This window comes from Corapipo altera, unplaced genomic scaffold (assembly GCF_003945725.1).
Source record: "Corapipo altera isolate COAL_440 unplaced genomic scaffold, ASM394572v1 54, whole genome shotgun sequence".
NCBI lineage: Eukaryota > Metazoa > Chordata > Aves > Passeriformes > Pipridae > Corapipo > Corapipo altera.
In genome coordinates, this window is record NW_020884902.1 from 9,661,280 (window position 1) to 9,682,087 (window position 20,808).

A 20,808-nucleotide genomic window follows, 5' to 3' on the forward strand; every position below is an offset into this window, starting at 1 on the left:
GCGGGAAAGGAAAAATAGCATCCCAGCACACGCGGGAGAGGACAAACAGCACGGGCAGGGCTCAATGCAGTCACGGCCGCCCACCTGACACCACGATGGGACCAGAAACCCCACGGAGGCACCGAGCGCTGGAAAACCAGTGGCTTTTCAGGGAAAGAGTGCGCAAAAAACAGCGGTGCCACGGGAATGAGAGTTTTCCTTCTGCACTTGTGCAAAATGTATTTCAAGAAGCTCCCATTCAGCTGAGGAAATAACAGAAAAAAAATTGCCAAGAACCTTCTGGCTAAGTTTTAAGGAAATTTGCTTTCATCTTGACAACCCTTCTCCATTTCCTTCCCATGAATATCTCAGCAATCCAGTTTACTCACTCAGAGGATCACAGAAAGAAAACTGTGAAGTAAATGTCAGTATTATTTGCATCTTTATCCAGTCTGCCATAAAAGCAACACCATGTTATTTATCTGATCTAGCACAACTCAGTAACAGCTCGAGTATAGAATATTCATGATGTGCAAAGCAAAAAAATGTTAACCATTTGAGAATACAAGAGACGAAGAGCTGAGCCTGTGAGTTATACAGAGAACCGCCTCAGTTTGGGTCTTTTTTTTCCCTCCCAAATAATTGTTATCAACTGAAAAACTCGCATTCAGAAACTAACATTTGACCAAAAAAAGCCTGACGATTTCTGTGCGGGGAAAAAAAAAAGAATAAAACATCAATATTCTTCTGATTTCTTTTCAGCTGGCCAAAGAGTTGGCTGCGCTGGGTGAAAGCCAGCTGTGTTTGTTCAAAATGCTTTCTGTTCTGTCAGCCTTGCTCCAAGTCTCCCAACAGCAAAGGCTCCGCTTCTCCTGGAGGACACAGCTCCAAAAAAGCCGTGTTGCCATCTGGAGGGTAGGCACGGGAGGCGGCAGCACCGTGCCCCAGGGCCACTCTTCCTTGCTCGCCTGATGGGATTGTGGTGACCAGCTGCCCCAGAGACTATGCCCACCAGTGTCCCCTTGGAGGACACACCAAGGACATTAAAGCCTAGTGGGGTTTTTGGCACGTTTTCCTTCATTTCCCTCTCAGAGCCAGGAGGCTTCTGCTACAGTGCCCCACCCATCACCAGGCAGCCACTGGTGAGCTCCCATCTCTTTCTTTCCCCCAGGACCCCCCATCCCAGAGCTGCCAGAAGCCCCTGGAGTCCAGGCAGGGGCAGCACCACGGCGCTCAGCAAACACCCCAGGGAAGGCAAAACCACTCTCTGGGCCACCAGCAACCTCCAGTTCTGCCCACCAGACACCTGTGGAGGAAGGACATGGGGCAAAGGCCTGCTCAGAGCATGAAGAGCCTCCGGGAAGGCTCTGGGCAGTCGCGTGCCCAGAGCACACGGCCGGTCCCTCTGCGCTCGCAGCCGGCAGCGCGTCGAGATGGCGGCAGCCTGCTGCCAGAATTAGCTCTGTCTTAATTAACAGCTTTGCCTTTGTTCTCAGATGCTGCTTCAGGCGATGCCAAACCCTTTGTGGAGGATGAAGATCTGGGATCCCAGTGAAAGGAAGCATCAAGAGTTACAATACACCGCGACACAGATCTCATAAAAAATCCCTTGTAACCACCTTTGAGACCAAGGGGGTCACAGCCTGCGCTGGTCCCTGACTGTCCCCACCACACTGGCTGTGATAGGACCAGCTGAAGCTCTAAGATGAATCCCACCAGGCTGCCCTTGTGAGCAACTACGCTGCAAGGGGGCTTCTGGAGCGGTCACCCCAAATCCTTTGAGCTGTGAAGTGGCCAAGCCCAAGCCCTCAGAGCCTGACAGATCCTGTGACATCACCTGGAGGGTGCACCAGAACTACCAGCCAGCTCAGACCAGGGGCTCACTGGGATGGTACCCTTGGTGGCAGGAGGATCCTGGCAAGCCACTCACTAACATGGGAGTGGCTCAGAGCAGAAGAAAGGTCAAACAAGCCTCCCCTGCATCAGCCCCGTGGAGCAGCAGAGCTGGCAGAGGACATGGGAGCCTCCCCAGGCCAGAACAAGAACAGAGCTAAAGCAGCCGTGACGCTCCTGGTTTATTTTCCAGGCCTGCAGGGAGGGCAGGAAGCTCTGCACACAGCACAGGAGCAGCGCTCCCGCATCCCTAATCCTGCCAAGGCAGCGCAGGCTGCTCCCAGCCTGTGCATTAATTGCAGAGAAAAAGCCTGCACCTACAGCATCCTCCCAGGAGTCAAAGCCTGAGGAGCTGGTAAATCCTCTCCCCCATGAGAAAAGCAGATTCCCTCAGTTTTCCAGCCCTCCAGACTTGTCCAGTGTCTGTCACAACACACGAGCCAGATGAGACAGGGAACACGGGTGGCAATGGTGAGGAGCATCCAACCCCTGCAGCATCGCCTGCAGAGCTGAAACCCCTCCTGTGAGCCCACATAAATGTAATATGATGTAATATCATTAATTAGAAGCATTAAACGTTCCGTGTATTCAGGGCACAACTCAGCCACTTGGCACAGTGCAGCCCAAACTGCTTACTGTACTCCCAGGGGAAATAACCTCAGGGAGACTTCTGGGCTTAAACCATTGGGAAGCAAACGGGAGAGAGGGAGGGAGAGAAGTTATTGTCCTCTTCAAGCATTCACAGAAAATTCAGGTGTCTTATCAGAGCAGAAGAAGCTATAGGAAGGACGACTCCTTTGTCATGTGAACAATTTGAGGACTAAATTGAAGCGAGACGTGAAGAAAAAGTAGGTGAGATGAAGGTTAATTTGGCAACCAGAGTGAGAACAGAGGGAGCTGGGGTATGGAAGAGTCTATTAATTCCCTGGGCAAGAGACGCAGCCAGAGCCGGGACGTGGAATAACTCCCTGCACAGTACTGAAAGATAAATTGCAGGTTCTTCTGCTGGAATATTCTGTTTATTAAGTTCCAAAATAGGAGACAGTCAAGTGCCAAGTGCCTTGAGCCTCTCGGTGCCTGAGAACATATTAATCACTGAGGGGAGCCGTGTTAAGGCAGCTCTGGTGGGACTCCAGGCTCCACGTAACACAGTGGACACGCCGTGTCCCCCACTCCACACTGCCATGGAGGCAGGGAAGGAGGCAGGGAAGGCGCCTACTTCTCTAGCAATAGACAGCAGAGACAGGTAAAGATCAGCAAGTTTCTCTTAGGAACAAAAAAATCCACTTTGTTTCATAGATGCTGCAATTTCTGCCACCTGGTTTTTCCTCTTAATTGGGCTTTCCAGGATGGTTGTGAGTCCCAGCAGACACGCCTGCCACGGGACAACACAAGCACAGATCAGGAGTGCCACTTGCTCCTCGTTTTTCCTTTTTTCCCCAGTCTCTCCAGGTGGAAGGATCTCTTTGTTCCCTTTGAAGGCAGAGGATTAACAAAGGCAAATGCAAAAGAGAAAAACAAAACTGCTTTGTCTGAGGATGGATGACATCTTTTTATCTGTTTCTAATCTGGCTTCAACTTTCATTTCTTTAGGAGGGAAAAAAAAAATTCCAAAGATTAAATTTTATGCCAAGGCAAGCTATAATAAGTGACAGAAACACTCCATCTCCACGTCCCTGCTAGCTCTGTGAAGTCAGAACATTCACAGGGAAGAAAGCAAAATATAGACAGACAAACACTTTCAATGGAGATTTAAAATAAAAACTCTCTTCATGTTCCGAATGCAAAAGCCACAGAAAAATATGTCGCTTCTCCAAGGAAATTTCATTATCTTGAAGCGAAATGCAATTTATCTTTGGAAGCTTTAAAAAGGAGAAAAAAAAAAAAAAGCAGGGAGGGGAACCTGCCACAAGAGTTTCACTTTGTCACAGCGTTTGGCTTGTTGCAATCTGAGCTGTGTCCCCATGTCTGGAAGCACAGTAGAGCTGGCAAGTTTTTAACATGCAAGTCCATCCAAAGAAGCAGGGACAAGGGAGAATGGTCCAGCCCACCTCATGTCTGCTGCTCCTGGATCCCATTCAGACACTTTTCTGCTGAAATCACCCACTAAAGAGCAAAAAGCTGTCTGGGATCGGCTGCTCACCTCATGCACAGGAAGCTTCCCATTTTTTCCTCCTTTATCGTGATGAATTCCCGATTGTCACCGTGATCAATGGTCCCATGAACACTATCATAAGGGTAATATGATTGTTCCCCCTGTTCCTATCGCTCACAGGGTAATTACATGGATGATTGCACTCAAGGGCATGTGTCCCGCCCCCCTGCACGGAGCACACATGGTGCCTGGTACCACTGCCATCCCCAGGGCAACAACCCCAGCTTTTTCCAGGTAAAGGGAACAAAACCAGGAATATTCAGAGCCACAAACCCACTAGACACTCACACAAACCAGTGAATGTCCCTGCAGGCACTTCAGCCTCCCTGCTGTGTTCACCATGGACCTCACAGACAGAAGGGTGTGAAGGCCAGAAGGAGCTGCTGCAACCCTGTAACCTCCCTGCACACACACTAAACCTCACCCAGAGAGTTCTGCCTTGAGCACTTCACTGCTCCCAAGAGAAACCTGCATCCCAACAAAGCCTTTACCAAGCTACCCCTTTGATATCCCAGCTATCAAACTGCCCCAGCAGCACCCGTGGGCCTCTTCAAACAGGGATGTCGGGCACCACAGGGGCAGTTGGCAACATCCAGGTGGCCCTTCCCAAAATCCCTCCCAAGGGACCAGTTGCCAAGACCGTGAGATGCCATGTCCTGGCTCCCACCATGCTCGAGCAGCCACGGTCTCATGGTCATACAAGGAGCAGCTGAGGGACCTGGGGGGGATCAGCCTGGAGAAAAGGAGGCTCAGGGTGGACCTTCTCATTCTCTCCAACTCCCTGACAGGAGGGAGGAGCCAGAGGGGGGGGGGCAGGCTCTGTTCCCAGGGAACAAGGGACAGGACAAGAGGAAATGGCTTCAAGCCGTGCTAGGGGAGGGGCAGGTTGGACACCAGGAGGAATTTCTTTACAGAAGGGGTTGTTAAGCAGTGGAACTGCCCAGGGAGGTGGTGGAGTCACTGTCCCTGTAGGTTTCTAAGGAAAGACTGGACATGGCTCTCAGTGCTCTGGGCTGGGTGACAAGGTGGGAATTAGGCATAGGTTGGACTCGATGAACTTGGAGGTCTTTTTCAACCTAAATGATTCTGGGATGACCCTGCTAGTGACCTGCACATCCCTGGCTCCGCTGCATACCACCTACAGGGAGGGGAGGAAGACTGTGCCTGGTTACTCTGCCAGGCAGGAGAGGACAGCTACCTTCCAGGGATGTGACAACTGCCCCATCCTCAGCTCCCACCCCTCCACGCCACGGCTCAGGATGCCCAGGCATTTCACTCAGCCACACACAAGTGCAGTTCTTAAGGCAAAGCTGCTGGAAGAGGGATGAAGGGAGTCTTTGCCAGGCTTGATTGACAGGAGACGTCAAGAACCCTGTGAGAGGGGATTTGAGGGAGTTTTGCATTTCAAACAGGGCAGGCCGGCAGAGGTTTACCCGGAGTGAAGAGGGAAGCTCGAGGCTGCCGTTTCATCGGTTAACATCTGGCAGCTGCAAAGCTCAGAGATAATTCTGCCTCCGTCCTCCAGAGAGTTCAGATCTGGGAGGGATGCCAGAGACGTGGCAACTGGGAGGGGATGAAATTCCTTCACAGAATCCAAAACAGGCAGTGAAATATCATGATATTCTTCCTCCCTTTAAATAAGTGACTCTGATGCTGATGGAGCCTGTGGAAACGTGGGTTTTTTCTGTCTAAGTGGAAGGGGGAGGAGAGCAGAGAGGGCAATACAGGTGGGGGAAGACAGATGGACAACAGCTTTTTTTTTTTACTGAAACCAGAGCTTTTGGATCAAAACCTGCAAAGGTTTTTGATCAGGGTCTGCAAAGAAAGCTTTTAACTGTTACCTGCATTTTCGTTTTAAAAAAATCCAACAGGGACACAAAATTATTTCCATTTACAAATACCAGGTTACAGAAAATGAATAGAAAAATCTGGATTTGGATTTAAAAAAAAAAAAAAAAGAAGGTAAGAGAGATCTTTCAGGCAAAACTCTAGACTTATTCAGGGGTAATTCTGAAAATTAACTGGCAGGTGCTATAACAGCTTGTGCAAAACCATCATTTGCAACCAGATTATTTCAGTGTGGGCAGAATAATCCCCACTTGACCAGCATTCCATGCCCTCCCCACCTCTCTGCCAGCTTTGCACTTTGGGGTGACCGCAGCCAGCCAGGGACGGTGACAGTCCCCACCAGGAAGGTAAATACAGCAGCAAGGGACTTTTCAATTACAGAGGAAACTGTCCTAACAAAGCCTGAACACATATGCTGCCTCTTTGCAGGCATCACTCCTGCACATGCCACCAGGTTCATCCCGGGCCCCTTTCCAGGTTGCACATCCCTGGCTCAAGGGCATGAACTCTGGGAAGAGTCAGCACTTGAGGAGGGTTTCAAGCTCCACACCTGAGCGTGGGTCACTGGGACAGTCTGACCCCACTCCTACACTCTCAGCCTACCTAGAGGTCCCCAAGCCTGAGCAGCAGCTGTCAGATCCAGCCATGGATCTGGGCGGATCCCTCCCACTGGAGAAAGGGCTCCTTGCTGGTACAAATCAGACGAGACGTTTTGGGGAGCCCCCGAGCGAGGAGAGCTGCTCAGGGCTTCACCCAGGCCAGCCGCCTCCTGTCCCAGTTACCCACCAGCAAGGACCAGCGTCAGGCTGGGGCCGGACGCGCCCTCGTGCTGCTGCCCGGGCTGGGGACCTGCAGCCCGAGTGCCCTGAGGCCACTCGGGTGGCCGAGGTTTTCTCCCACCAGCCTCTGGAGGTCAGCAGCCGGCAGCACTGGGGCCCTGCACCGGCAGCTGCCGCCGGAGAGCGGAACTAAAACCCGACCCAGCAAAGCGACGGAATGCGGGGAAGGACCAGGCGGCCTGAGCGCGAGGTGCTCCCTGCACACCACGGGTAACCCCAAATATTTGCAGGGGCCGGCACATCCTCCCTGCGCTGCTCTCCTTCTCTGCAGGCACGCAGGAGGGCAGGACCTTCCTCATTAATAGGAAATGATTAATTTCCAAAGCCTGCTTTGCCCATTTAACATCTCCAGGTCTCGTGCCAGTTTGTCGACGAGCAAGCCCCGTTCTGGGAACGGGAATGAATCCACTTTTCACTTTGCCAGCCTCCAATGTCATTTGCTCATTTCGTGTCTGAAGGACACGCAGCAAAGCCTTTACAGCTAAATCATTAGTGATTTTACAGAGGTTAGGAGTAGCTGGTAGTGCAAAAAAACCCTCTTAGTAAATTTATTACACAGAATCTGACATCGTCCTGCATACATCGCCATGTTCCTGGGAAATAACAAAGATCTCCAGTAAATGAGAGATGCCAGCAAGAACTTAGATAAGTGAACTGGAGGGTTACCTGGTATGGAGGGAAGCAGGGCAGAGACCACATCCAGACTCCCTGTGCAGAGCAGGAAGTGGAATCCTTACCTTCACCTGCTCCAGAAAGGTAAATACCAAAGGAGAAACATGGGAGAAATCCTCCTGCTCTCCTTGGCCATAGAGGGCAGCAGCTGTGCCAGGACAAGGCAGACATCTCCTCCCAGGGACTTGTTTCCCTGGACATCAGCAGGAAAGCCATGGGCCAGCATCTCTCAGAGCCACAGCACTACTGTGTGCCAGAAGCTAAACATCAACCAAAAAGGTGGGGTTTCCCTCCAAATGGAGCTGTAGCAAGGCATCTTCTGCTTGGGCTACAGCCCGCTCTCAGCTGGCTGGAGACAAGCTTTCCTGTCCGCTGGAAAAGAGCTCTCATCACTGGTTTCCATCCAGCTCTCTAGGAAAACAAAAGCCCAACTTTTGGGTGAGGATCATTAATCTCATTATTTTTAGCTGACATTTCTAGGTGTGTTCTCAAAGCTCCAGGCTCACAGCAGAAGCACAGACGAGGACGGATCCATTGTGCACTGGTACAAGATCGCTCCCAAAAATGGGTGGAAGCAGATGACAGGTAACAAGTCTGGAATTGTGGCGATCAAAGAGGAGGAATGGAGGACATCTGGCAGAGGACAACCAACTGCTCTCTGCTGTCCCATCAGGGGCACCCCAAGAGCTCTTCAGCAGCTCAGCCACGTCCCTCAGGCTCGAGAAGGTAAGGCACAGATGCTCAGCTTGAGCCACCACTCCAGTGGAAGGAAAGAATGGCCCCTGCTTTGCTAGAGAGGACAATAAGCACCACCCCAGCTAGTCAGAACCTCCTGCAGTGCACCTGGGCCTTTATTTATCCTGGAACCACATCTCAGCTGAGACTCGTTTCTTCCTAACAGGGCTCCTCTGCAGCTGGAGAGCTCCACTGGGGTGCCCCAAGAGGCAGTGGGCATCACTTCTCTGCATGACCCACCTCCAGCTCTTCCTCACCTGGTGATAGCTCCCACAGGCTGTGGAGTTGTCCCTGGGCTATCTGAGCTGAGGAAGATCGTTCAAAAGCAGGAGGAAGGGCGACTGTGGCTGCCCCATCCCTGGAAGTGTTCAAGGCCAGGTTGGACGGGGCTTGGAGCAACCTGGTCTAGTGAAAGGTGTCCCTGCCCATGGCAGGGGGGTCTGAGATATTCTTTAAGGTCTCTCCCAATCCACACCACTTCATGATGCTCTAATTAGGTTGGGTTGATCAATCATGACACAATCCCAACCCAAAGTGCTCCACACTGTGACTGTGGCCAGGCTCCACTAGCACCTTCACTGCTCCCATCCATCAGCATCTCCTTCATACCCAGAAACTTCCCCTCTCCCACACTATTGCTCCCACTTTCCCTCCAGGAGCTTCAAGCATCTCCTGGCGACATCACGCAACACCCTCTTCCCCTCCCTGCCCTTTCATTTCTTTCATCAAAGTTTCTTTTCATCTCCCACCTCCTTGCTCTGGGCTGTTTTGTTCACCTCCTGGCAGCCCACAGAGCTGAGCTGCTGCGCTGGGAAGGGCTCTGCACCCAGCGTGGAGGTGGGAGCCCACACCAATGTGGAGCCCTCCTGGGGGGAGCAAACCCCGGCGTTGGAGCAGCTCAAAGCCCCCCTGAGCCTCACGAGCTCCCCACAAACAGAGCTCCAACAGAGCTCCGTGGGATGAGGCGCCCGTCTGTGTCTGTCACATACGGAGAACACGGCAGACATACAGGGAAGGGTGTTTGAGCACAGGCTCCAAACACGGCGTTTATTCTGTGGGAGTCTCCACGCCCACAAGCGTGCTCAGGTCATGCCAGCACAGAGAGCAGTGATCCTGAATGCTAAAGGAAGGAACGGGGAGGAAGATCCCCCAGGACAGGCGGGCAGACACAGCCGGAGGCACAAAGGTTATCTGCAGATTACAGGTGCGATGCTCCCACCGTCGGGGGTGCGGAGACGGTACAACGCGAGAGCAAGACCCGGAGGAGGGAGGAGAGATAAGCTTGAGCAAAGCGACGCTTTTGAGCCTCTTTGGCAACAGCAAAATCATCCCTTCATTTTAGATTAGCTGATTTTCGCGTGTGTTGTGTTTTTTCAAAGGTCAGCGCATCAGTGCAGGTTTGTGTGTTTGAAGAAGAAGAATACTGACCCCTTTTGAGGCTCTTCAGTGTTACACTGAGCTCATTCCCTTCATCTCTCTCAAAATAATTTGGAATAATCTTGCAGAGCGTGCCCAAGCCCTGTTAAAGGGATAAAAAAGGGTTTGCCTCAGCTTGCCCACGTGGCTGATGGCCAGAGGCTGCATCACACAGGCCAGACTGAACAGGGGGTACTGGGAGGAGAACACACTTTTTCCCCCCTTTGCACTGAATATCATCATTTTGCCAGAACTCAAGCCCCCGCAGTTGGTTATAAATCATCCATCAATCATGATTTAAAAAGAAAACCCCTTTTGCTTTCTCTCACCACCAGTGAGCCAGGCCAGAGCACAGGGCCAATGCTGCTGCCTCGAGACCAGGCAGCACCTCGGGGTTCACACACTCCACCCCTAACTGTACATACAATTTTACATACTCCATAAATGTACTCATAAAATAATCTATTTATTTCTTTCCTAAAATAAAACGATCAACAAGCTGAGAACCGCAGTACAACAGACAACCTTAGCTGTGAGCCGCTGATTTTTCTATGATACATTATATCCGATATGCCGACGCAATGAGTGGAACGTACCAATTTGGGTAATTGGTGAAGGCCTCAGAGTGTGTGTGCGCTGCTGATCTGCCCTAAAATGTGTATTTACCGCGCGGGTTGTTTGCATTCCTGATGATCTGCGAAGCCGAGGAGTTAATCAGGCAATCAGCTCTGCGCCTCCTCGGCTCTGGTGTGGGGGAAGCCGCCCAGACTGTAATTTTAAAGCTGCCAAACGCCATTAAACTGTTAAACGGAGCAGGGGAAGGATTCTGCCGGCAGCAGACACCGCGGCAGGTAGTCCCTTGAGCCGGGAGGACGCCTGGACAACGCGGGGAAACACACTGTGAGGAGCAACTCCGGGATCCAGCGCTGACCAACACTCCCGACGGCACTGCACTAATTCTTTGAGACTGGTTTCAATTTAAGTCTGAGCACTGGCTCAACTCTTCCCACTGGATGATAGCATTCCCATTCCTCCACCTAAAATCCACTTGAGTAATCAACTGCAAAGTTAATGACTGGGGTCCCAAATCAGCAAAGTACTTGAGCACATGCTGAAGTCCCATTGAAAGAAATTAGACCTAAACAGAAGCTTTGCTCCAAAGAGAGCGGGCTTTGTGTAAAACGCAGCAAGAAGGTGGTTCAAAGCAAATGTAATAGCCTATGGAAGTAAACTGTTCTCACTTAGGTGGCTTCCAAGCATCCTGCTCAGCACTCACAAGGACCTGTTGGAAGCATGGGAAACCTAGAGCCTTAGACCTGGCTTCATTTTGTTGCCAGCCAAGTCTGAGCTCAGGTTCAGAGAATAGACCTGGGACTTGCAGGCAGGTCCCCAGGTCCTGAACGCACAAGAGCACCTCCTGGGGTGCCCTGAGGTGGCAGTCGGATGAAGGGCACAGCATCCACTGTCCCACCAGGCAGGACCAGCACAAACCAGTCTCTCCGAACTCCGCACTGGGATACCCAGCGAGCCGCGGGCAGACTCTGCCCAGCACCGCTCCCTGCAATGAGATCCAGCAGGGAGGGCAGGGTTACAGCCCGGGGACCCCGAAACGAGCCCCCTCCTCGCCAGCAGCACTCCCCCCTGGCTTTTCCAAGGACAGGACTGAGTCTGCACATTCCCCGGCCCCGCGGCCCCGCTCCCGCCCCGCTGATCCCCCTCGCGTCAGCGGGTTCGCAGAAACCCAGCGTCCCACCCCCCCTGCCACCTCCCGGTCACGCTCCGGAGTGACGGGAAGAGCAAGGATCGAGTTTCCCTGTGCACCGGAGAACAGGAATAACGTTTGGTCCTGCCAAGGGCAACACCTCACTCTGGCAGGTTGCACAGGTAACACCTGGCACAGTTGAAGTCGAGCTGTAAGGTGCCTTAAATGTGGGATTTTACAGCCCCACGCGGTGTTAATGTGTATGTATTGATATGCATATACATCAATAACCAACCTGATCCAAGGAGACAGTTTCCCTGGAAGTTTTCCAGCATCTGGATATCTTTATTACGGTGAAATACTTAGGTCAGAGCCCTAACTTGCATAAACTGGCACAGCTCTGCTGAAATCAATACCCCCACGCCAGCTCCTGCTATTTGATGAGGTGGCCCAAGATCTCTACATTGGTTTTACTGTCTTCCTTCATCATTTGCCCAGTTCTCATTTTAGGGCCTCTTGTATTTTTTCAGCTGATTTTATTTCTGTTTGTGGAGTCCTGGGCAAAGGCTGTGAGCACGGAGAAACCACAACAGCTTCGCTTGTCAGTGAGAAATCCAGTCGTGCTCACCATCTCAGGGAGGGTTTGTTTTAGTCTCCCAGCACTAGGAGATTACTTCTCGGTTTCCTGGAGATCCCCAGGTCCAACACCTCCCCTTAATCCCTCTTGGTGTCCAGCCCAAGGGTCAAGCACAGGAGCAGCCTGAGACATGGTGGACCACGAGGCACTCATGCTCTCCCACCTTCACCCAGGGTGCAGAGACACCCGAAAAAACCAGGAAAAATCCTTTTCTTACAACAACCTCTTGCAGAAAGTCAAGAGCAAAGTCAGAGACATCTTTCACAGAGGCAACTGCAGCGGGAGGGTAAGAGAGAAGGCCACACTCGGCCTCCACAGGGGGACCAAAGCAGTTTACGTGCTAATCCCTGTGTGAGCAACCAGAGCTGGCACCAGCCGGAGCCAGTTGTCTGACTCCAGCTCTTGGCAGGGAGGGACGGATGAACAAAAATATGTAGCGCAGGCACTGGCTGCCCAAAGCCACGGGTTGTTGGCTGTCAGCAAACGGACCCAGACGGAAAAATAAATACAGAGAACATCTCGAATTTGGAGAGCAATTCCTGCACAGCTGCAGAGCTCAGCAAGACCCCTGCCCAGGCTTTTCAGTGCCCACAGCACTTTGATGGTGCGGCCAAGGGCAGGGAGAAAGCTACCATCCCTCCCCCAGCTCACGTGTGCATGCAATGCTTTCAAGCTCAGGGATTTGTTTTTTCTGGGGAAAAAAAAAAAAAAAAACAAACAAAAAAACCCATAATCCTGAAACCACAGAAGAGGAGGAATGAGGGCAAAGAAGGGATTTTGGCAGGAGGGTGATGGAGGATGATGCTGTGAAGGGGTTATATTCTAGGGAAGGTAGCCCGATGCTCCCATGGGATGAACAGTGCTGTCCTCGTTGACAGCCTGGATCCAAGCGTCCATCCACACAGATGCTTTTGGAAGCACCACCTGTACATGTGCAACATCCCAACACTCCATAACGCTGTGACAGGGCTGGCATGGGCAGGGAGGGAGGACAAGATGTATCTAGATCTAAATAAGGCCACAGAGGTAAGGGCAGGATCATTTTAAACAGTTAAAGTTTCATTTTAATGGATACCACAAGAGGGAAAACATTCCCTGTGGCAAAGGGCAAAGCATGTACTTTCTTTTTCCGAGACAGGTTTTGCAGTCAGCCTCCTTGGGGAAACAAAGCACGTTTTCATCCATCCCCACTCCCTACCCCACAATTTTAGAACCTGTCGGTTCGTTTTAGCCAGGTCAGAGTAGGGGGGATGTCTGAGGGAATTTCTGCTCCTACACTTTGTGGGTTACTCCCCACTTCCACATTTTTTGGAGAATCGTGGCACTACTTGCTCAAACACATAGAATATCACTTCAGAAAAAAACAAAACAAAACAAAAACAAATAACAAAACAAAACAAAACAAAAAAACCACACAAAACCAGCCAAGTCGTGACTTGTGTTGCCAACTCTGCCATTAAGCTTGTTCAGCTTCAACAGCACAGATCTACAAGTACTTTGCAAGGGCTTACCCCACCTTCCCCTAAAAAAAATTTCATTAGAATTAGCATTACTGAGGCTGGGTCACACACCTACCTGCTGGAAAACCTTGAGGCAGAAGGTGGTGGTGCCTTGGTGCACCAGATGCCTCGTCCAGCCCCAGCTTTGTGAGGCTGTGCTTTGCATCGGGGTGCACTCAGTGCCACTTCAGCAGATTGGCTCAAGGACGATGGATTAAACAAGGCCAAGCAGATCAGCCACTGGAAATAACAGCTCTGGTGAGCCTCACATCCTTCTGTCCTTCCAAAGTGATTGTGAGCTATTTTTTTCACATGGTCACTAAAAGAAATGTAATATATCACCTTTTACACCGTGACTTGACCCTAGACCTTCCCAAATGTTTGCTGGCAAACTGTACCACTGGGTGCATCTGCTCCAAAACCATCAGCAAGAACTTTCCTCTTTCCAAAAAGACTTAGTTCAGAGGATAGAAGGGTTTTCTAACTCTTCCTGAGGCTGGTGGGAGTTTGGTCTCACCCACAGACTCCAGCATCCTGCATTACTGGAGTGAGGAAGGTGTGTGTGCCTAAGGGGAGCAATGCCAGGTGGAACCCCACATATCACTAAGCAGAATCACAACAGTGTTTGCTTCACAATTCGGTTTTTCCTGGTCTGTTCTGAATCTCAGTTGGGTTTGGGGCTGGAGGGGCAGCAGCTTGGTCCAGCTCCTGTTGCAGTCCCACCGGCTCTTCCCTGGCAGAGAAGAATTAATAACTAAACACGAGCCAGGTGAGGAGTAGTGGGGCTAGAAAGCAACTGCAATATTTCCCTTTTAAAAGGCAGGAGGGCAGGAGCTAGAAGCTAAGTGGCAATTCATCTCCCTTCTGCAGAACAGCATTTCCAGGTAAATCATTAGGGATGAGCCAGACACTGCCATTTACATTTCCCATAGTCGATGGCAGGGTCCAACCTCTCCAGGGTTGGGGGAAACAGCACAGAAAAAAGCTGAGAGGGCAGACCACCCACCAGCAGTATGGTCATGAGTGGAAGGGACCTTCTGCAGAAAGTTGGATGGAGCCACTACCTCCCCACAGCACGTCTTGGGAGCCTTCAGCTAAAACCAGCTCTGAGCCCCCGAGCTCCCTCCACCGTGACAGTGGATTTGCTGCAGCCCGAGTGAGGCAGCCCTGGACTGGCCACCTGCAAGCTGGGCTGGCCCTGGAAGCCCTCTGAGCCACAGAGCCCTCACAGCATTACTGAACCTGGTGGCTCAGCCCATCACCTTGACTTCAGGCACCGGCCCAGCGTGAGGGTGGGTGATGGTCCCCAACCATTCACTGTGATGCACAGGCTGCTCTTACCTCACCAAGTGTCCAAAATTCCAGCAGGAACCACCACATTCTAAAGCCCATGGCTCCGAGCCCGAGCGCTGCCCTTTAAGAGCCCGGCCCCTCTGCGGTGTGTGCGCACAAAGACAGGCAATGTCATCTTCCCGCCGCTCCCTTAACTGCTTATCGATCCCAAAGAGCCCCGGAATGGATTTCTCCGGCTAGCTATCATCCTCCACAGCCCGGGAGATCCCCCCTGTATTAGAGAGCAGACATCTCAGTCAGAGCTTTATTTACTGTGAAGGAGCAATTAAGCCCTCCCGGTTCGATTTATGGCCGGCACAGATAACCCCGCTCCACACGAGCCAAGGCCACTTTAACTTTCACACACTCACCTCTTGCCAGGTGCAAAAAAACCAGCTTAATTGGTGCATTTTTTATATCCCTAGCCCAAATTCAAACCTCATCTGTGATCAGTGCAGTACAAGCCAGGAAATTATTCCCTAGAAATGTGTTTAATAGATTTTCACTGTGCTCACTGCAGTCACGGAATCAGAGCTCAACTCATCCGGCTTTATTTTCTGAAAGCTGCATCCTGAAGGTGATATTTGGGATGCTGGGGATTTAAATGTCCAGCTCCATGCTCAGGACAGTGTGGCAAAGCCACCAGGCTATAATGTACAGCAAGTGACACCCACAGTGCTGCTCCACTTGGAAAAGAAAGACACTGTCACGAGGGCAGGGACACGACGGCTGGTGATGAGGGGACCCAGCTGAACACCAAGCCAGCCTTGGTGGAGGGGCTGGAAGCCAGGACACCCCTCCCAGGCTCCAGGGTGCAGCATCCCAGCACACAAAGCCTCTTGCTGGTCCGAGCCTGAGCTGCTATTCCAGCAGTTTGCCATAGATAATGTTCATGCTTTACGGAAAATCAGCAAGATTGATTCAGATCTGCACTTTATTAATTTTTCCAGCTACCAGCAGTGAATTAATCCAGTTGGAGACTGACTTAACTTCTCAATAATGCCCAGATTTTCCACACTAGCAAATTCATTTCTCACTACCCACAGTGGGGTTTGGGTGGCAGGTGAAGCATCTCGATGCTGCTGTGCTGCTCCTTCCAGACATCCCAGCTGCTGAGAGCCCACCAGGAATACACCCAATGTCCTTCTGGGTGAGAGTCTGTGGGATTTGAAGAAAATCTCTTTTTAACTAACTCTATGTCTTAGCAGGACAGAGCATTAAGACTGGGGAGAGGGGGAAGTCCTACTTACAGACTCACCGAGCTGCTACATGGCACCGGTTTTAAACTTGTAGAAGTGGTTACTTTCATTTTCAGAGCTGGGTTTAGACCAGTAACAGGCTTCATTTCACATTTTCTCAACTGAGCTCTTCTGCATTTGAACCAGCAGAATGTGCTGATGTGCCCAGTGTCCCAGGGACGTAACCTACCCTCAGCTGCAGCCCTGCCCACACCACCTGGAGCTGTGGAAGCAGGAGCCCCTGCTGAAGAACCGTTGTACCCAGCCAGCTCTCCCCTCCTGATGATTAGCTGGACACCCAACAGTCTCTGTTCTCAGCCTCATTAACCCCTGGCATTGATGGTCTTCCCTGGCTGATGTCCTGAGATCACTTCTGATGGCCCTACAAGAAGGATGCCAGGAGCCACTCAGCTCCTCACCCACTGCCCAGCACCCGGCACCGATCAGAGTCACCCTGTAACCCAGGATGAGTGGGAAATGTCTCAGGATGCTGCTTTTTCTTAAGCAGACACTTAGAAAGCTTCTGAAAACTACATAAATAAATAAAAATATTGATAATGATAGCCTGGCTATTTTTAAGCTAATCCTTGCACACCAGCCCTGCTAAACTGATGTTAGCGCCCAACTCTGGGGCCTGATTACAGTGAGATTCATTTGGGGTTTAATCTAATCACTGTTCCTGGAGTGTTTTCTAGGGTGTTTGCACAGAGCACTTGGGTGATAAACTGAGAGACCTTTCGAGGCAGTCATAGCCCATGTTGGTAAACACCTCCTCCTGCACAACTGCAGGTGCCACCACCCGCCACACCTGCTTTCCAGTCCTGCTTTCTCTTTTGCTTTCACTTCCTGCACCCTTCCAGGCAGCCAGTAAGGAGCAGAGAACTTACCCCAGCTCGTTTCCTTGTTGCCTCTCTGTGCTCCATGGCACCTACTTGTGTTGGCATTTCCTGGTGCACTCACACACAGGCATCCTGTCAAAACCACCCCCCAGCCAGTGCTCGGTACCACACCTGGCCAGGTAGAGAGATCTCCTTTATGAGCTCCCGTAAATGGAGCTGTTACTGGAGTTGACAGGTGCAAAGATCAGCCCTGGTGGGACTATAAACTTCACTCACTTCCACCTTTTCCCACAACTTTTCCCATCTACTCCACGGAAAGCGAAGCTGTGGCCGGTCTGACAGAGCCCCAGAAGGTCTTGCTCACATCCTCACCTGCATGGGAAACATCCGAAGCTTCTGCATCACCTGGGCAAGGAGGTAATCACAATTCCAGTAGGGACTGATGGTGTCTTGGCAGCTGCTGGTTTTTAGAAATCCTGCAGTATCCATCAGCTTCCTGGAGAGGCAAGATGGGAGCGCTGGGATGGGAGGTGTGCTGGAGGCTGGGAGCACTGGGACAGCCATCCATGGTACTGCAGACTTATACACTTATTTGCTCTCAGATAATGAAAATAAGAGGGGAAAAAAATAAAATTCCCTTCTAGCCCTTTGGACAATGTCTGCATGTTAATTTAGCAACTTCCAGGCAGGATGGTATTTTTGTCCCTGCCTATGGCAGGGGGGTTGGAACTGAGTGATCTTTGAGGTCCTTTCCAACCCAAACCGTTTTATGATTCATTCTGTGATTTATTGTATGATGGCAAATTAATTTAGAACAAAAAAAAAACCCATTCAGCATCTGAAATAGAGTATTATTTCCTGCAGCATTAATCGGTGGCATTGCTACCACATAATTTGTTACCGGTGGCATATTTCTGTATGGCTTCATTTCCTTAAAAGCACGGGAATTAATTAGGTGTTTGCATTGGGAAGGGACTGGCAGGCACTGAGCATAATATGGGCAATCACCAGAGAGGCTGCACAGAGGCATTAAGGGTTTGTAAACCACGGTGTAAATACCACGGCTCTCCTGCCCTGCGGGGATTGATCTGCTCACAGGCAGATGTGATTCAGCAGCTGAGCACCTGCCCCTCTGGATTTAAGCGCAGAACAAGAATTCACCTCATCTAAGTCACATACAGCAACACTGAATCATCAGGATTTGCTTCTCAGCAGCTGAGTGACTGAGTAGCTTTTCCCAGAAGGAAGTCCATTAGGCAGCGCACAGCCCCGGGGTGTAACCGGCCCTGGAGTGATGTCAGCCAGGTGAATCACAGCCCCTCAGCTGAAACTGCAATTGCAGTTCTCCTCCTTATCTTGTACCCCGAGGGACTCCGGCTGGGAAAATCCCCATCCCTGGTCAGGGCAAACAGCCCCGGAGAAGAGCTGCCTAGGGGAGAATCTGCTGCTGAGGAGAAGTGTCACCTCCATGCTCAGAGCCAGGATGATGGAGCAGCTGGAGGCACAGCCCACACTCCCCGCTCCATGGCTGGCTGGTGTGTCTGCAGCCATTCCCAGGAAGGGCAGAGATGGGAGAGGGCTTAAGGCCAGCAGGTCGAGGGGGGTGATTCTGCCACTCAATTCCATTCTGGTGAGACCCCACCTGCAGAGCTGCCTCCAGCTCTTGGGCTTCCAACATAACAAGGACATAGAGCTGCTGGAGCAAGTCCAGAGGAGGCCATGGAGATGCTCCAAAGGCTGGAGCCCCTCTGCTCTGGAGCCAGGATTGGCGAGCTGGGGCTGTTCACATGGAGAAGGGAAGACCCCAGGGGGACCTTAGAGCTCCCTTCAGTGCCTGAAGGGGCTCCAGGAGAGCTGGAGAGGGACTTAGGACAAGGGTCTGGAGAGATAGGACAAGGGGGGATGGCTTCCCACTGCCAGGGGGCAGGGTTAGGTGGGATATTGGGAAGGAATTCTTCCTTGTGAGGGTGGTGAGGTCCAGGCCTCCTCTGACCAAGCATTAAAGTGGATTGCCCTAAGAAAACCTTTCCATGTTTTACACAGGTTCAGAATTCACTCTAAACTGATCTATTTTATACACATGCATTACAGATTTGTATAAACGTGACCTTTTAAGAGCTGTCCTGTGCACTTGTTGAGCGTTACATATAAACCGAGCATGAAATATTTCAACCAACAGCTTCCAGGTGATGTGAGGGTAAAACTCAGGGCTGGGAAAAGGAGAGGAGAGGCAGGCTCAGAACATCAAGTACTAAAGAGAAATGTGCCTCTAACCTCAGCTCTGCAGCAGGTTCATGAGGTTCTTCACCCTCAGATCTCAGTCCTCACTCTTCGAGACTCAGGCAGGAGTTCAGGTGACCTCTTTAAGGTGTGCTGAGACCCCTGAGGACAAAAACGAGAGATGACAGTGGCTTTAGCTGCCAAAATCCTAAAAAACTAAATGCTTTGAGGGCCGATCAGAAAACATCAGAAATGTTATAGGAATTAGTAAAAAAAAAAAATCTCCAGTTTGGTGCTTTCTCATGGACCTTGTATAAGAGACCTTTCCTACAGATAACTTGGTAACTCCATCATCAAACTTCCACTAAAGCAGGGCAGAAACAGCTCGAGTCTCTGGGTCAGAGCTGGGAACTGTGGCAGTGAATCTCCCACAGCAGCCCTTGCAGTATTAACATTTAAAAAATCACGAGACCTCAAATATCCCGACGCTAAGTCTCATGACCTTTAAGTCAACTAGATTCAGGTTTCTTTTTCTTTGACTCTCGCTATGCTTTTGGGATGGAAATAAAAGACCTCGTTAGGTTTAGGGAACATTGCAGGGAGCTTCCACCAGCCTTTTCTTCCCAAATTTACATTTCTGGTCCCCTAACGTCAGGTATCATAAGTTCTGATTTATTTTTAAGCAGTTCTTTCAATGCTGATGCATTTTGTTTTTAGGGCAATTCTTGAAAGATTTTTAACCTTGGTGGAAATGAGTCTCCCTGCGAGGGTCACTCTGATCCAAACCAGCATTAAGTTGGCTCTCAAAGAAAATCTCTTTCTGAATAAGGAGTGGCCTCGTGCATTTTACAGGCTACAAGGAGAGCGAGGGCTAAGATTCAAAGACAGAATATTAGAATAATAGAAAATGCCCCAATCCACGTGCTGTGCCATGTCCTTGGGCACACAATACCCCAGGAGTCCTCATTCAATCCTCTTGCCACATTTCTGCCTTTGATAACACGCTCCACTGAAAAACCAAACCCCAGCTCAGAGAAAGTTGTGCTTTGGGCTGCGTTTGTTTGATTGGCTCAAATCAAAACGTGGAGTCAGGTGTTTGTTGGCAGCTCTTTAGCACTGAGAAAAGCCCTTTCCTGCTTTTCTTCTGCATTCCCAAGGTGTATATTTTAGATAAAAGTCCCATTTATGACCAGGGCACTCACTGCTGCTCCCAAAAGGAAGAAGACAGGGCCTGCTCCTGCTCTCCCTGCTCCTTCTCACTATCCCAATGTGCCTCGTGGCTCTTGGCCCTTGGCTTTGCCACAAGCCAGCAGGGACCCCTGACATCCCCTTTTCTGGACAGCAAGCGAGCACAGAAACCCCGCAAATCCTGCTGCCCACATTCAGCAACCCCGAGTCCCCCCTCGGCGCCCTCCAGCCCCTCGGCTGCTCCCCACAGCCCCGAGGCTGGACGGGGCCGCAGGCACAGGGACGCTGGACCGGCACAGCCTGGGGACACCCAGCCACCTCTGCCGGCGGCTGTGTTTGTACGTTCAGATAAATATACACGGGGCAGAGCCGAAAAGACAGAGTCAGCTCCTCGCCGGGGTCCGGCGGCTCCTGTTACCGGCGGCTCCCGCGCCCAGCGCACGCACGCTCGTTATAGCAGCCGTCGGGCTGGCACAGAGCGGAGCAGATGGTCAGGGCAGCTTGGCCCGGGGCCACTGTCAGCCCCGGGCTCCTCACCTCAAAGGATGTGCTCACCGAGGCCACCTGGGCCCCCTGCACACCTGCGGGCAGGCCAGGGCACCGGCACCGGGGGAGA

At 51.3% G+C, this 20,808-nt stretch overlaps 1 protein-coding gene and 1 long non-coding RNA gene across 5 annotated transcripts; both read right to left on the reverse strand.

Moving 5' to 3' along the window:
* Positions 1-11,890: 11,890 nt before the first annotated feature.
* LOC113950547 lies at positions 11,891-15,117 on the reverse strand. Its single transcript, XM_027650464.1, has 4 exons — positions 15,079-15,117; positions 14,717-14,904; positions 13,452-13,694; positions 11,891-12,567 (listed from the first exon to the last, which is right to left on the reverse strand). Exons 1-4 carry the CDS (start codon positions 15,115-15,117, stop codon positions 12,210-12,212), a joined length of 828 nt encoding a protein of 275 aa, XP_027506265.1. The 3' UTR covers positions 11,891-12,209.
* A 506-nt stretch (positions 15,118-15,623) lies between these two features.
* LOC113950519 lies at positions 15,624-20,799 on the reverse strand. Of its 4 annotated transcripts, none has more exons than XR_003528766.1 (5): positions 20,730-20,799; positions 19,059-19,166; positions 17,157-17,280; positions 15,958-16,327; positions 15,624-15,865 (listed from the first exon to the last, which is right to left on the reverse strand). It is a non-coding gene; the product is annotated as an uncharacterized LOC113950519 (long non-coding RNA). The 4 variants fall into 4 exon arrangements; XR_003528765.1 differs by having other exon boundaries at positions 17,157-17,381; XR_003528764.1 differs by lacking the exons at positions 19,059-19,166; positions 20,730-20,799 and having other exon boundaries at positions 15,958-16,168; positions 17,157-19,044.
* Between the last annotated feature and the right edge of the window lie 9 nt (positions 20,800-20,808).